Consider the following 15,710-nt stretch of genomic DNA (forward strand, 5'->3'; position numbering starts at 1 on the left):
AGTGGGGGCGGGGTGGACAGCCCAGGCCAGATGCCCTGGGATCTCTCTGCCCAGTCCGGGGGTGCGTCGAACCTTCCATCACCCTGGGAACGTCCGGGTGTTGGAAGTAAAGATATATTACTTTTCTATAGAGTTTTGTCGCCGCAAGAGGGACGCCGAGACGCGAAAGAGCGAGTGGAGCGAGATGTGGGTCAGCAGTAGAGATCACAGTCACAGTGTTAGAGATACGGAGTACGCGGGCCGCGACTCTACCTCGGAGGGCAGACGACGACGGGGAGGCGGAGCAGACGCGCAGGGCGAGACGAGGGAGGGAGCAGGACTTTGCGGAGATCAGCAGGAGGATGTACGAAGAGATTAGGAGCAGCAGGGACACGAGAGACGATGTGGAAGACGGCTAGTCCATTTCTAGTGCTAGTCCCCCACATATCGCGCATCGGGAGGACGACCCCGGCTAGTCGCCGACCACACCCACAAAGAACCCTGCACAAAGATCGCAAGGGCGGGGACCTGTTCCTTTTTACCCATCTCACAGTAGAGGTGTCCGTTTTTATTTAAAGGGTGTGGATGCTGGGTTGAACGAAATCGGGGGACGCGACCCACTTCGCCACAGACGGTCCCGCGCCTCGCCGCTAAGACGGCCGCACGACCGCAGCTCGTGTGCGTTCGGCCGTCTTTGTCCGGAGTGAATACTCCAACGCGCTCGTCGGTGACGGCGTCCCCCGATTTCGCCGCGCTCGGCGAACCTCGACAGCGCCTTCGGTGTGGCATGCATCAAGCTGCTGTACGGCCCCGGCATCGCCTTCCCAGGCTTAGCTTTCAGTCAAGATATTGTGGACATGGTTGGTCTCTACAATATATACACTGACACCGAACCTCCCAGAGCTCGTCCCGGTCCGTCACGGCCATCCTCGGCCTCCGGAGGGCCCCCGGCCGCGGCGCGGTGCGGCGGAGTCACAAATCCGACGGCAGAGCACCGGGACGCGGTCGGGCGATCTAAGGCCCAGTGAGGCGTATGCATTGCCCATCCAGGACTATCACCTGGACCTATCAACAGGGGCTGGAGCCGAGCAGGAGGGCCCGGCGCACAACCCCCTGGTCAACTCAGACACCCCTCCGCCACACCCCGTCGTACGACCTCGGAGAGCGATTACGAGGGGGACACACGGGGACGGGACACCGCAGAGGGCGGACCTCTGTCATATCCTGTCGCGTGTGCGCCGTGTGGGTATTTTTTCACTCACTCGCTCTCGCTTGTGCACACATACCACAAACATAAATTCGGCATAATTGACTGCTCTCGGTCTCGCGCCTACCGCCGCCGCCACCCGACGAGGTTGCGCCCGACCGCGTCGTACAGCAGCACGTTGCCCGCGTTACCGCACAGGTGGAGCCCGACGTGCCACCAGCTGGACGAGTCGCGATCGCCGTGGCGGCGTGAGAGGAGGCGCGCGCGCGCGTAGCATCCTGCGCCCGCCGCGACAGAGGCGAGGTAGGCTCCGGCCGCGATCGGGCAGTGAGAGAATGGTGCGACCGCAGCGACCTGGTAAATGAGCGATCCGGCGGCGGCCGCCATGTCGACGGTGCGGCGCGGGCCGTGCGTCGGCCGCCGCCAGTAGTTGAGCGAGGTGGCCAGCACGAGCACGCTCAGCGCCGCGCAGTCGCGCCGGCCGTTGGCAATCGCGGCGGAGCCCGAGCTGAGCGCGAGCCACGAGACGAGCCAGATGCGCCGTGCGAAGCGAGGCGGCAGGATCAGATCAGACTCCTCGTCGTCCTCCGCTTCGCAAAGCTCCGACATGGTGGATGGCTCTGGAAGAGGATCCGAAGAGGATCCGAATCGAGAGGTCTGACCCGGCAAGAGCGGCGCGATCCCAGCCGCAGATGCTGTCGGAGGGCCCTCAGCTGAGGGCGGAGGCGGCGACGGTACATGTCGCTGGCGAAGCGGCGCGTAGAGCCGCTCGAGCATCCCTTCGCCACAGCGACAGAGGACTGGATTCGAGCTGTCCGGGGGGAAGGGTAGAGTTCCGAAGGGGCCATGCGGGGTTGGTGTTTCGCCTTCCTATCTATCTATCTTTGGGGTAGGGGGGTAGGGGGTAAGGGGTCAGCGGCGAGGCCCGACGGAGGGTAGGGGGTAGGGGGTGTGTAAGGTGCCTATATGGGCTTCCAGTATCGGACCTTCAAGACATGCGCTTTTGGCCGGTGGCCTCCTCGGACATGGTACCTCCGGTGAGATAGTGGCTGCCAGTTCGAGACTGGGGCCGATCGAACTTGACTTGTTCGGAGGAGGAATCCGGCCAGCACGGGTACAAAGAGGGATACCCGGAGAATCCCCAGCTGCGGAAACGTAGTGTCGCTCAAGAGGTGCGATACTGCGGGGGAGTGTAAGGTGCCTATATGGGCTTCCAGTATCGGACCTTCAAGACATGCGCTTTTGGCCGGTGGCCTCCTCGGACAGGGTGCCGGTGTGAGGTAAATAAATAAATAAAGAAAACGGTCAAACTCTGAGACGAGATGGGATTTAGGGACGTGTGTCCCCGCCCTGCACGATCTTGGTGTGAGGGATCTTCAATCCGTGTCCCCTCACCCCTCGTCACAACCCGACACGGAAGAGCGGCAAGAGATGGGGCTGCGGCTACGGCTGCGGCTACGAGAGGGGCCGGGGTCGCGGGAGAGCCGCTGCGCCGCGTGGACGCGCCTACACCGCTCTTGCTCCGCTCGCCACCTCTCGCAAAGGTCCAAAGTCATAGCCATCACCTCCTCCGGCAAGTCCTTTTCACCTATCTTGCCGTCCCTCCAATCCTGGAAGAGCTCGTCGTCATAGCCGTATTGCATCACAGCCTGCTGCACTGCGTCGTGTACAACCCCTGCCACCCTATCCCGCGCCTCGGCGTCGGAAAAGTATTGGTCGAGCTCGGAGTCATACTCGGAAGCAGGCGCAGACGGCCGCGGTGATTTGGCAGGCGGCGAGGAGGGGGAGGGGGAGCGCGGCGGTGCGCGCTCGTGGCTCCCGCTGGTGCCAGAAGGGCCAGCGCCCAGCGCGCTCAGCCTGTTCTTGTTCACCTTGGGAGAGGGGGGTGGAGGTCCACCTCCCTTGGGTGCGGGCTGGCGGTCAGGCTTGCGCTTGACCGCCTTGCCCGGCGGCTTGCGGCCATGGTTCCTCATGGTGAACCTGTCCGGCATGCCGCCCTTCCCAACCCTGGTCCACCCCTCGGGCGACTCGTTGGGCTGGGGTTGCTGCACCTGTTGGTGCTGCGGGTGTGCCTGCGGTGCTGCTGCCGGAGCTGCAGCGGCGGCAGGCGGTGCTGCGGGCGGTGCCGCGGCGGAAGTGGCAGCAGGCACAGGCTGCGGTGGGGCACTGCCCTCCTTGGCCTGCTGCCGCTCCCTGTCCCTCTCCCACTGGGACTGGGGCTGGACAATGAACTGCTTGCCCGTGGGCGTCGGGTTGACGCTGAAGCTCCGGGTGTGAGGTGCTTGTGGGCCGAACTGTGAATTACGTTACTGTGAAGTCCGTCTCACTGCGCCGCCGAGCCCAAGAACCGAGCACATCGCGGACCTGTCCGCTGCGTGAGACGCGGGCGGCGGGCGCGCGGAGGGGCAGCGTGAGGTGACGTCACGGCTTCTGGAGGCACCTGGGGGTAGGGGCTGCGCGGGCGCGCGGAGGGGCGGCAGGGCGTGAGGACTGAGGTGAAGGCGTGACGCTGTCCCAAAACTACCGTTACAGCAATCTGGAGACCTGTGAGTAAACCCCAACCGCAACCTTGAGAGCTACGTCGATTCAAACTGGGCAACGAAGTTCTCTTGCTCCGGTGGCATGTTCTTCTTCTACGGATGTCTCTTCCACTGGTTCTCCAAAATGCAGCGATCTGTCACGCTGTCTAGTGCCGAGGCAGAGTTCTTTGGCGCCATGCTAGCCGCCAAGGAGGTGATTTTCATCCGTGAGCTACTGATCGACCTTGGATTTTCCATCGACGGCGCCAGCGTCATCAACTGCGACAGCAAATCCGCCGTCGGCATGGCCTTCGATCCCGTTGCCTTCAAGAAGACCAAGCACATCTTGCGCGCCGCCGAATTCCTTCGCGATCTCGTCAGCCGTGGCGTTATCTCTGTCGAACACCTCCCCGGCGTCGTGATGCTCGCCGACCTGCTCACGAAGGCTGCCTCGCGGGCCATCTTTACTGGCCTGATCAAGCAGCTTGACGACTTTCATGCCCTCTGAATTTGTTTGTCCCTCGCGCCCCGCACTCGGGCCAGGAGGGGCTGTTCCCGGGCATTCACACTATGTTCCTGAGATAATTTGGCGATTATATCCATAAGGGATTTCATCCCTTCTTGGATTGGAGATTCGTGTTTTGGTTCCGGTTTTGGGTAAAACGTATACAGCGAACGCGATGCGGCCGCCTGGCTTCCTGCTTCTATGCGCGAGCTACGGCGTGACCGCTATCGTTCAGGGCTCGCTGCAGGGAAGGGCTGTGTAAGAAGCCGATCCCCGTAGTCCGCCCCGCTCCTCCCCATCGGGCCGCGTGAGCGGCCACGCCTCGCAAGGGCGTCTGATGCCGTCCGCTCCGGCTCCCCAGTCCCCGGGTCTGCCCCCTGCTCTCGTCTGCGCTAGTTTCTGCTTCGTCACCACCGGCGTCTCTCCTCTTCCTTCTCCCCTTCTTGTATGCTTTGCACATCGGGTCGATTCCTTTTCGCGTGGGCACGATCCACGACAGACAAGGCGTGTGTGCTGAGGGACTGTTGTGAGTGTGTGGACTTTATGTGCGGTGGTCCCGCTTCGGCCAAGATAGCAATCCCCCCCCCCCCTCGAACCCCCTCACCGGACACACCGCTCCCCCCCTGCAGACCGCGCGCGACCCCCGCCCACCCGCTCCCGCGGCAAGCGTCACTTGTCAGTGTCTTTCCGCATCGCTTGCTACTTCGTACTTGCTTTTGTGTGTATATGGTACGTTAGTCGAGCTTAGTACGGTATTCTCACAGTTTCACCGACACACCTCGTCCTCGTTCCTCGAGCCAAGGGCCCTCGTGCCGACCGCCCAACCACGCTCACATCTCGCATGTGCCCACCCGGTCCCCACGCTACATATTGAGTCCGACCCCAGCAACCAGAGAGACCCCTCCGACCCCGCCGCGCGCATCATGCTACGCCTTGCCGGCGGCCGGGCTGGCGAAGCACCGGAGGAGGGAGGAGGTCCATCGGCGCTCCGGCGCGGCCGGCGCGGCAGCGACGAGCCGCGCGCTGGCACGGCGGCTCGCCTCGCAGGCGGCGATCTTGGTTGGCAGCCACTCGTTGTAGATTTGCGGGTTCGCCGCCATGCACGCCGCGTGGGGGCTCGTCGCGGGGCTGGACGCCACGGCCGCCGCCTTGTCGCCCAGCGCCTGCGGGGCGTCGTGGACGCGTCACGGACGCGTCGCGGGCGGTGGGCGAGCGTGGCCGCCCCTCGTCGCCGCGCGCCGAGAAGAGGCGGGCGATCACTCGCTTCATCAGCGCGTCGACGAGCCAGTTTGGGCACGCGTCGCCCGGGTCGTCCACGCCGAGCTGCAGCGTCATCTTGCAGCCCGCGCCGCCGCACGGCTCGACAAAGAACTGCAGCGCGGTCACGTCGGTGCGCCACGAGTAGCGGCCTAGGAAGTGTCTCGGAAGTGTCTCGGAAGTGTCTCGGAAGTGCCAAAGGAAGTGGCCACGAGTAGCGGCCGGGCGGCTTTGGCGGGAAGCGGACGTCCGCCCACTCGGACTGCTTCGGCGAGCGGCCGCAGACGAGGAGGCCTCCGTGCTCCTGCGGGTGCCGGGTCGGGGGCGGGTCGGGGGCGGGTCGGGGGCGGGGGCGGGTCGCGGAAGGGTCGCGGAAGGGTCGCGGAAGGGTCGCGGAAGGGTCGCGGAAGGGTCGCGGAAGGGTCGCGGAAGGGTCGCGGAAGGAGCGGCGGTGTGGGCGGGCGTGGAAGGGTCGCGGACGGGTCGCGGGTGTCGTGTCGGCCGGGCCATGGGCTGGCGGTGGACGCGCTTGGAGTCTCGGAGGCGTCTCGGAGGCGTCTCTTAGGTGTCTCGGAGGCGTCTCTTAGGTGTCTCGGAGGCGTCTCGGAGGTGTCTCGGAGGTGTCTCGGAGGTGTCTCGGAGGTGTCTCGGAGGTGTCGCCCTCCTCGGAGACGTCCACCAGGAAGCCATGCAGCACGATGTCCTCGCGCAGCGCGACGGGGACCAGCGGGAACTCGTACCTAGAAGGGAGAGCTGGGCTGAGGGCTCCGAGGGAGGGGGGTTGCGAGGGACAGAGGAGACGGCGAAAAAAAGGCGGTGGGCTGGGCGCCGCGCGCCTTCATCGTGGCAAGGTGGGGCTCTATGAGGCGCGGGTTCGATGAGGCGCGTGTGTGCAAGTACTTGGAGCGTACCGCTGCTCCACCCGGAAGAGGCCCTCGGCGCGTCCCACCTCCGCGAGCCGCTCGCTCTCGACACAGCACGGGTACCTGCGGGGGGGGGGCGGCGCGCGTGCGTGTGCGTGTGCGTGTCGGCTTCTCTTGTGGCTTCCGGCTTTTGCGTGCGTGTGGTGTGCGTGTGCGTGCGTGCGTGTGCGCTCTGTGTTTGTGTCTCCGCGTGTGCGCGCGTGTGTGTATGCGTGTGTGTATGCGTGCGTGCGCGTGTGTAGCCTCCGCGCGCCACGTCTTGAAGAGTTGCGACTCGCGCACGACCGCGCACGCGTCAACCGCCGGCACCGCCAGCTGCGCCACCGTCTTCGACCACATCAGCCCCGCCTCGCGCTTGAGGAAGGTGCTGCTCCGCGGCACTGCCGGAGACTCGCGCTCGGTCGACGCGACAAGCCGCCAGCCGGCGGCGCCACAGATGGAGGCGAGCGCCGCGCGCGCCTCGACGCAGCGCTGGAGCACCGTCGCGGCCGGGAGGCTCGCCGGCAGCTGGCTGAGCGCGCGGGCGGACGCGCGGGCGGGAGCGCCGCCGCTCACGGCCGTGGCCTGAAGGCGCTGGAGCAGCGGCTCTGCGACGAGGTAGCGGTCGTCCTCGAGGAGGCGCTGCACGGCGGACGCTGTCTCGGCGACCTCGCTCGCCCGCTGAAAGGGCGCGGCGGTGGCGACGGCGGCGGCGGCGGTGGCGCTTTCGACCACCTTGAGCACCTCAGAATCAGGCTGCTTTGCCGACGCAACACTGCTTCGGGAGCGCCGCGGTGGCCCGAATGCGGGAGCGAGGCCGAGGCACACGATCAGCACGATCGCGGGCGCCAGGGCTGTCGCTAGCCACACCGCGGCAACGGGCAGCGTGGATGAGACCGCCGCCTCGACGGAGGACGCCTCGATGTGGATCATTCGTAAGGGGCGCAAGAAGGCTGAATCCGCAGGTGTGTATTCTTTTTGCTTGGGGCGGCCAGCATGCCGGGGTAGGAAGGGTAGGTCTGGGCGTCGGGTTTTTTCCCTCTCTTCACGCCGGAATTTTCACAGCAAAAAAAGAAATTTTCGCCAAAATCACGACGTCAACCCTCCCCAAGTGGGTGATCTGGTGCTTGTAGGGCTTGATAGTGGCCTGCCATGTCACAGGAAGGACTGTGATTGCAGGAGAGTACCACCAGCCATCACTTTAGTTGGTATAGTACCCCACCTTCACCCATACCGTGATTTCTTTTTTAGTTTCCCATAAGTAGGGTAGGTAGGTAGGTAGCTGGTAGGTAGGTAGGGGCACCGCAGGGGCCGGTCAGGTTTTTCCAGAATTTCAGCATGCTGGCCGCCCCAAGCAAAAATAAACTACACCTGGAATGCAGCTAAAATTCTTTTGGGGGGAGAGGGGGTGGATGGTCCTGACCGCCCAAGGCCAGCCCTCGACACGGGTGGGTGGGATGGTGGTCCCTCGGGCCTCGGCGCGGGGGGCCGGGGGCCACCCCGGGCCGCCCGCCCGGGGACGCGCCTGCTGGTGCGGGTGCGGCGACCGGCGCGGGTGCCGCGCCCGCCGCTCGCCAGGCAATCCAACTTCGCCGCCGCGCTCTAGACGAGCACCGGCCGGTGCTGGCGTGGAGTTAGGTGTATTTGCGTGGAAGATGGCGGCTTCGCGCGATGTGTGGGTGTCTGTAGCCTCCAAGTCCTGAAGCCTACGCCTATGGCTTTAGCAGTAAGGCGGCCGCATCAGCACCTACAATACCACACCCCCAAAAAGTCCAACCCTCTCTCACGGTCACGATGCCAACCTCGACCATGCGAGCGAAGAGCCCGGCCAGGAGTCGAGCGAAGAGCCCCGCGCGCGGCGGCGGCCGCAAGGCGACCGGCGAGCCGTCGCGGAAGCGGCGCAAGGCGGCCGGCCGGCCGGGGCCGGAGGGGAGCGACGAGGACGAGGCCGAGGACGAGCAGTTGCTGCCGACGGAGCTGACACGTAAGATCATCGCGCAGGCGCGCGAGCAGCAGGCGGAGGTGGACGCGGAGGAGCGGGCGGCGCACAGCGGGGCAGCCAGGTCCGCGGGCAGCCTCCGCCGCGGCGGCGGCAGCGACGACGACGACGAGGCGGGTGACACCGCCGAGGCGGAGGAGGAGGAGGAGCCCATTGCGGGCGACTTTTACGAGGACGTGGACGACCTGGAGCTAGACGAGCAGGACGAGCGCGCGCTGAGCCTCTTCATGGGGGGCGCACCGCGCGCTCGCAACCTCGCCGACATCATCATGGAGCGGCTCGCTGCTGCAGAGGCGGCGGGCGGCGGCGGCGGCGAGGGCGGCGGCGAGGGCGGCGGCGGCTGGGGCGGCGCGGGCCCGGCGGACGCGCCGATGCCGCAGCTGCCGGACAAGGTGCTGGAGGTGTACCGCGGTGTCGGGCTGCTGCTCAAGACGTACCGCTCGGGCAAGCTGCCAAAGGCCTTCAAGATAGTGCCGCGGCTGGCCAACTGGGAGGAGGTGCTCTACGTGACCGAGCCGCATCTCTGGTCGCCGGTGGCGACGCGCGAGGCGACCAAGCTCTTCGCCTCCAACATGAACGCGCGCATGGCGCAGCGCTTCTTCAACACGGTGCTGCTGCCGGCGGTGCAGGACGACGTGCGCGAGCACGGCAAGCTCAACTTCCACCTCTACCTCGCGGTCAAGAAGGCGCTGTACAAGCCCGCCGCCTTCTTCAAGGGCATCCTGCTGCCGCTCGGAGAGGAGGGCGGCTGCGCGCTGCGCGAGGCCCTCATCGTCTCGTCGGTGCTCGCAAAGGTGTCGGTGCCGATGCTGCACTCGGCCGTCGCGATCCTCAAGCTGTCCGAGATGCCGTACTCGCCCGCGAACGCGCTCTTCCTGCGGACGCTGCTGCTCAAAAAGTACGCGCTGCCGTACCGCGTCGTGGACGCGCTGGTCGCCTACTTCGTCTCCTTCGCGGCCGACTCGTCCGTGCCCACGCTGCTCTGGCAGCAGTGCCTGCTCGCCTTTGCGCAGCACTACAAGACCGAGGTGACCGCCGAGCAGAAGGAGGCGCTGCGCGACCTGCTGCGCGCGCAGCCGCACCCAAAGGTGACGCCCGAGATCCGGCGCGAGCTCTTCTCCAGCCGCAGCCGCGGCGACCCGTACCTCGCGCCGATGGCGGCCGACGCCGCCGATGCTCCGATGGACTTGCTCGGCTGAGCGAAGGGCCAGAGCGGTCATAAACTTGAAACGCTCGGACCGTTCTCCGTTGCGCGGAGGTCCGGAGGTCGTAAAGACTAAAATGTGTGGTTAAAAAGTCTGAGAAAACTGCGGAGTAGAGGAAAAATTGCGTGGCGGCAGTGGTGGCTCTCCGCCCCGCCCCGCCCCGGCGAGGACCGACCACCGACGTACGCGCAGCAAAGGCTCTCCACCCTCATCCGCGATGCCCCTTGGGCTGCCGCCGCTGCTGGCCCGCCTCGCTTCCGCGCCTGCTCGCGGCCGGCTTCGCTTCGCGCCTCTCGATGCCTCTCATCGTTCGCAGCTGCAGCTCGTTGCGGGAAAGTGGCACTCCCGCCTCTTCGTCCGAGTCGGAGTGGAGCCTCTCCGCACCGAGCACCATGGTCGACGTCACCGCCTTTGCAGACGGCCCGCCGCGTGGAGCGCCGGCGCTCGCGTCCAGAGCGGCGGGGCCGAGCGTCTCGTTTGCCGCGTGCTCAATCATCCCCATGAACAGCATCAGGGAGTTTTCGTCGCAGCCGCCAATCTTGTTGAGGTCCCTGTCGCTGCAGGTCCTGCCCACGAGTCGGTGCGCAATCTTGCAGATCGAGCTGATGGCGCCGCTGAGCTTGCGGCTCGACTCCGACAGCTGCTCCGCCTTGGCCTCGCCCTCGGCGGCCTGGTCGGACAGCTCCGTCACCAGCCGCCTGCGCTGTGAGCTTGCGCCGCGATCGGCGCCGCGGAAGCTCTCCGCCTCGCCGTGCAGCGCGGCAACCGCCTCCTCGCTCCTCTCCACCTCGGCCGCGAGGGCGTTCAGGTAGTTGTACGCCTTGAAGTTGGCGTCCTCTTTGGCGATGAAGGCCTCCACCAACGCGTCAATGTCCGAGCTGCCGGTCGCGCTGCGAATCTGCGAGAACGCCTCCTCGTACGGCTCGATGCGACCCACGCCTATGGGGCGAAGCTCGCCGACGTGCAGTCCTTCCGGCTCGAGAGAGGGCGGGGGAGCACGAGGCGGGCTGCGCTCGCCAGACTTGCCAGCCCCCGCCGAGCTTCTTCTGCCTGCGGGCTCGCCGCCAGTGCCCGGCTCCCCGGGCGCGGCCCCTTGCCGTTCTCCCGGGAAGCTGCTCCGTGCGAGACGCTCCGCTTGCTGGCGGTCCTCTTCCATCTGCGCTAGGGCCGGGGCGCCGTGCGGTCATGGACAGGGGACGGGCGGGGGGCGGGCCACGACAGCGGCTTGGGGCGCGCTCCGATAGCGCGCCTGCAGCCCCATCTTCTTCCACTGCGCTTCAAAGTCAAGCTGCTCACGCTCCGCGATGAGTCGAAGCGAGGCGGCGCTGCCATGCGCCTTATCGCGCGCCTCAAAGGCGGCATTGGCCGCTTCAATTATGTCGGCCATCCGCCGCTTCCGCTCGGCCAGCTCGTTCTGCATCCGCCTGTGCACCCCGTCAAAGACGACTCGCTCGCGCCGTAGGTCGTCAATCTGCGCCCGCAGCTCCTTGTTGGCGGTGATCGCCTCGTTGAACTTGATCAGAGATTGGTGCAACCTGCGCTCGAGCGCCTGTACGCGGGGGTGGTTGCACGAGTGGTGGTGTCTGCCGCCGCGGGCCGCGAGTCGCGGCGTCTCAGCCGGCGCGAACATGCGCGCACCTTGATGCACTTGTCCGTGGACATGGTGTGCTCGGCCGGTGCGTTGTGTCCACCCATCTCCTTGCGCTCCTGCAGCGAACGGTCACGGAGAGACTTGAGCCGGGCGTCAAGCTTCTCTCCCCGCTGCTTCTCCGCGTCGATCTGCCTCCCCACCTCCTTGATCAGGTCCCGCACCTGCGTCTCCTTGACGGAGGCCACCGCAGTTTCGCTCGCCGACGCGGCGCGCGCCTCCAGAGAGAGCTCCGCCTTGAGAGATTGGCTCTCACGGCGCAGCTTCTCGTTTTGCAGCTTTTGTTTGCGCAGCACGGCCTCCACCTCCTCCGCGTACGACTTGCGGTCGCACTCCATGATTCGGTACTTGCGCTGCAGCTCCTCGAGCTGCGCAGCGATGCCCGTGGCGGGTCGGGCGGCCATTCTCTGTAACGTAATGCCCCCCTGCCCCCTGGCTCCTGTATGAATTCAACCAAGTCTCTCAAACACCACACACGTTTTCTTTCTTTCTTTTTACACAAGTTCCTCCCATTCTTCCTTTTTTGTGTATGTAGCTCTTACGTACATTCCCGGAGGAGGACTGCTGACGGGGCTTTTTATTTTACCACACAGGTTCGACACAGGTCCGTCGCAGTACCAAAAGAGGCACAGTAAGAATGTCGTTATAATGATTGATTGATTGATCTCGCTGGAAAAAAGAATCAGGCTCTCACGTGTTTGGTCGGCGGGCGCATCGCGTCGCGCTCGCGCATGCTGCGGCTTGCCGCACATGCGAGCGCACTACTCGAGTTGCTCGTCATGGCGGCGGCCGGAGATGAATGCGCAGTGGTGGTCACGACGCAGCAGTGGCAGGAGGCTGGACCTGCGGGCGGTGTCGCGCGCCGGTGGGACATGCGCATCAAAGTCCGGCCGTGGACTGTGTTTGCCAAGGTCCATGTCGGCTTGGTCGGGAACGAGGTCGCCACTGACGCGGTCTACGGAGGGAGCGCCGAGCTCGGCGCCGCCGGCGCTCTCGTCACCCTCTCGCCCACGCCAGTGGGAGGCGACGACCAGTTTGAGCTCAGCGGCACCGGTCAGTGGCAGTAGCAGCGATACCAACCAGCGCCACCACTACACCAGCAGCCAGTAAATTCAGCGCAGAAGGTACATGATACGAGTGTCGCGTGCGCAAAGACAGGCCACTCGCAATCCCACTCCCGAGATCCCACGAGTTGCCGTTGTCGCCAGGTGAGGGCCATGCGGGCTCTGCTGCCGGCTCGCTCGCCTCTCTCGAGGACGCGACGGCCGGGACAGCCGTCGCTGCAGCCGGCGGCACCGCGCCGCCTGACGAGCCGCGCCTGTGGACAGCGGCGAGCACCCGCTGCTGGGCGAGGGCAGCGGCTCAAGTCGGCGTCGATGGCGGCGTCGCCGCAAGGCGTGATCGAGATCGCTTTGGCGGAGGCGCGAGCGACGCGGTGCACGACGAGGGGACGGGCCTCGTCTTGGTGGGCGGCGGCGGGCCGCCTGGCATGTCTCGGCTCGGCGCCGAGGCACAGAGCCGCTGCGAGGCAGCGGCGGCAGCGCGCGGCGGCGGAGGCACCATCGCCGGGCAGTCTCGGGGTGGCGTGGAGGGCCGCTCAAGCTCTGCCGGCGGTGCGGTCGCCGCTCACGGGCACGCGACGCGAGGAGGCGTCGCCGAGGGCGTCGACGAGGCGCTAGGCGAGGCGCGGCCGCGGGCCGGGTCCTCTCGGAGCCGCGGAGGCGCCGCTGCAGGCGGCGGCGGCGAGAGCGAGGTCAGCAGGCAGAGCGGCTGTGGCGGTGAGGGCCATGCGGGCTCTGCTGCCGGCTCGCTCGCCTCTCTCGAGGACGCGACGGCCGGGACAGCCGTCGCTGCAGCCGGCGGCACCGCGCCGCCTGACAAGCCGCGTCCGTGGACAGCGGCGAGCACCCGCTGCTGGGCGAGAGCAGCGGCTCAAGTCGGCGTCGATGGCGCCGTCGCCGCAAAGCGTGATCGAGATCGCTTTGGCGGAGGCGCGAGCGACGCGGTGCACGACGAGGGGGCGGGCCTCGTCTCGGTGGGCGGTGGCGGGCCGCCCGGCATGTCTCGGCTCGGCGCCGAGGCACAGAGCCGCTGCGAGGCAGCGGCGGCAACGCGCGGCGGCGGAGGCACCATCGCCGGGCAGTCTCGGGGTGGCGTGGAGGGCCACTCGAGCTCTGCCGGCGGTGCGGTCGCCACGCACGGGCACGCGACGCGAGGAGGCGTCGCCGAGGGCGTCGACGAGGCGCTCGACGAGGCGCGGCCGCGGGCCGGGTCCTCTCGGAGCCGCGGAGGCGCCGCTGCAGGCGGCGGCGGCGAGAGCGAGGTCAGCAGGCAGAGCGGCTGTGGCGGTGAGGGCCATGCGGGCTCTGCTGCCGGCTCGCTCGCCTCTCTCGTGGACGCGACGGCCGGGACAGCCGTCGCTGCAGCCGGCGGCACCGCGCCGCCTGACGAGCCGCGTCCGTGGACAGCGGCGAGCACCCGCTGCTGGGCGAGAGCAGCGGCTCAAGTCGGCGTCGATGGCGCCGTCGCCGCAAAGCGTGATCGAGATCGCTTTGGCGGAGGCGCGAGCGACGTGGTGCACGACGAGGGGGCGGGCCTCGTCTCGGTGGGCTGCGGCGGGCCGCCTGGCATGTCTCGGCTCGGCGCCGAGGCACAGAGCCGCTGCGAGGCAGCGGCGGCAACGCGCGGCGACGAAAGCACCATCGCCGGGCAGTCTCGGGCTGGCGTGGAGGGCCACTCAAGCTCTGCCGGCGGTGCGGTCGCCACGAACGGGCACGCGACGCGAGGAGGCGTCGCCGAGGGCGTCGCCGAGGCGCTAGGCGAGGCGCGGCCGCGGGCCGGGTCCTCTCGGAGCCGCGGAGGCGCCGCTGCAGGCGGCGGCGGCGAGAGCGAGGTCAGCAGGCAGAGCGGCTGTGGCGGTGAGGGCCATGCGGGCTCTGCTGCCGGCTCGCTCGCCTCTCTCGAGGACGCGACGGCCGGGACAGCCGTCGCTGCAGCCGGCGGCACCGCGCCGCCTGACAAGCCGCGTCCGTGGACAGCGGCGAGCACCCGCTGCTGGGCGAGGGCAGCGGCTCAAGTCGGCGTCGATGGCGCCGTCGCCGCAAAGCGTGATCGAGATCGCTTTGGCGGAGGCGCGAGCGACGCGGTGCACGACGAGAGGGCGGGCCTCGTCTCGGTGGGCGGCGGCGGGCCGCCTGGCATGTCTCGGCTCGGCGCCGAGGCACAGAGCCGCTGCGAGGCAGCGGCGGCAACGCGCGGCGGCGGAGGCACCATCGACGGGCAGTCTCGGGGTGGCGTGGAGGGCCACTCGAGCTCTGCCGGCGGTGCGGTCGCCACGAACGGGCACGCGACGCGAGGAGGCGTCGCCGAGGGCGTCGACGAGGCGCTCGACGAGGCGTGGCCGCGGGCCGGGTCCTCTCGGAGCCGCGGAGGCGCCGCTGCAGGCGGCGGCGGCGAGAGCGAAGTCAGCAGGCAGAGCGGCTGTGGCGGTGAGGGCCATGCGGGCTCTGCTGCCGGCTCGCTCGCCTCTCTCGTGGACGCGACGGCCGGGACAGCAGTCGCTGCAGCCGGCGGCACCGCGCCGCCTGACGAGCCGCGTCCGTGGACAGCGGCGAGCACCCGCTGCTGGGCGAGGGCAGCGGCTCAAGTCGGCGTCGATGGCGCCGTCGCCGCAAAGCGTGATCGAGATCGCTTTGGCGGAGGCGCGAGCGACGCGGTGCACGACGAGGGGGCGGGCCTCGTCTCGGTGGGCGGCGGCGGGCCGCCTGGCATGTCTCGGCTCGGCGCCGAGGCACAGAGCCGCTGCGAGGCAGCGGCGGCAACGCGCGGCGACGGAGGCACCATCGCCGGGCAGTCTCGGGGTGGCGTGGAGGGCCACTCGAGCTCTGCCGGCGGTGCGGTCGCCACGAACGGGCACGCGACGCGAGGAGGCGTCGCCGAGGGCGTCGCCGAGGCGCTAGGCGAGGCGCGGCCGCGGGCCGGGTCCTCTCGGAGCCGCGGAGGCGCCGCTGCAGGCGGCGGCGGCGAGAGCGAGGTCGGCAGGCAGAGCGGCTGTGGCGGTGAGGGCCATACGGGCTCGGCTGCCGGCTCGCTCGCCTCTCTCGAGGACGCGACGGCCGGGACAGCCGTCGCTGCAGCCGGCGGCACCGCGCCGCCTGACGAGCCGCGTCCGTGGACAGCGGCGAGCACCCGCTGCTGGGCGAGAGCAGCGGCTCAAGTCGGCGTCGATGGCGCCGTCGCCGCAAAGCGTGATCGAGATCGCTTTGGCGGAGGCGCGAGCGACGCGGTGCACGACGAGGGGGCGGGCCTCGTCTCGGTGGGCGGCGGCGGGCCGCCTGGCATGTCTCGGCTCGGCGCCGAGGCACAGAGCCGCTGCGAGGCAGCGGCGGCAACGCGCGGCGGCGGAGGCACCATCGCCGGGCAGTCTCGGGGTGGCGTGGAGGGCCACTCGAGCTCTGCCGGCGGTACGGTCGCCACGCACGGGCACGCG

At 67.9% G+C, this 15,710-nt stretch overlaps 4 protein-coding genes across 4 annotated transcripts; 1 reads left to right on the forward strand and 3 right to left on the reverse strand.

Annotated features, from left to right (window-relative positions):
- Nucleotides 1-1,309: 1,309 nt before the first annotated feature.
- On the reverse strand, nt 1,310-1,795 carry EMIHUDRAFT_241855 (hypothetical protein; the record flags this gene model as incomplete). Its single annotated transcript, XM_005773149.1, has 1 exon — nt 1,310-1,795. One exon carries the CDS (start codon nt 1,793-1,795, stop codon nt 1,310-1,312), a length of 486 nt encoding a protein of 161 aa, XP_005773206.1.
- Nucleotides 1,796-4,924: 3,129 nt separating this feature from the next.
- EMIHUDRAFT_469919 (hypothetical protein) lies at nt 4,925-7,302 on the reverse strand (the record flags this gene model as incomplete). The annotated part of the gene is made up of 6 exons (XM_005773150.1): nt 4,925-5,373; nt 5,471-5,581; nt 5,715-5,771; nt 6,147-6,207; nt 6,379-6,453; nt 6,644-7,302. 6 exons carry the CDS (start codon nt 7,300-7,302, stop codon nt 5,137-5,139), a joined length of 1,200 nt encoding a protein of 399 aa, XP_005773207.1. The 3' UTR covers nt 4,925-5,136.
- Nucleotides 7,303-8,739: 1,437 nt separating this feature from the next.
- On the forward strand, nt 8,740-9,567 carry EMIHUDRAFT_241859 (hypothetical protein; the record flags this gene model as incomplete). Its single annotated transcript, XM_005773151.1, has 1 exon — nt 8,740-9,567. The coding sequence occupies one exon, from the start codon at nt 8,740-8,742 to the stop codon at nt 9,565-9,567; it is 828 nt and encodes a 275-aa protein (XP_005773208.1).
- Nucleotides 9,568-9,781: 214 nt separating this feature from the next.
- Nucleotides 9,782-11,625, reverse strand: EMIHUDRAFT_241860 (hypothetical protein; the record flags this gene model as incomplete). Its single annotated transcript, XM_005773152.1, has 4 exons — nt 9,782-10,512; nt 10,596-10,623; nt 10,790-11,122; nt 11,212-11,625. 4 exons carry the CDS (start codon nt 11,623-11,625, stop codon nt 9,782-9,784), a joined length of 1,506 nt encoding a protein of 501 aa, XP_005773209.1.
- Between the last annotated feature and the right edge of the window lie 4,085 nt (nt 11,626-15,710).

Source organism: Emiliania huxleyi, assembly GCF_000372725.1.
Source record: "Emiliania huxleyi CCMP1516 unplaced genomic scaffold EMIHUscaffold_344, whole genome shotgun sequence".
Classification (NCBI taxonomy): Eukaryota; Haptophyta; order Isochrysidales; family Noelaerhabdaceae; genus Emiliania; species Emiliania huxleyi.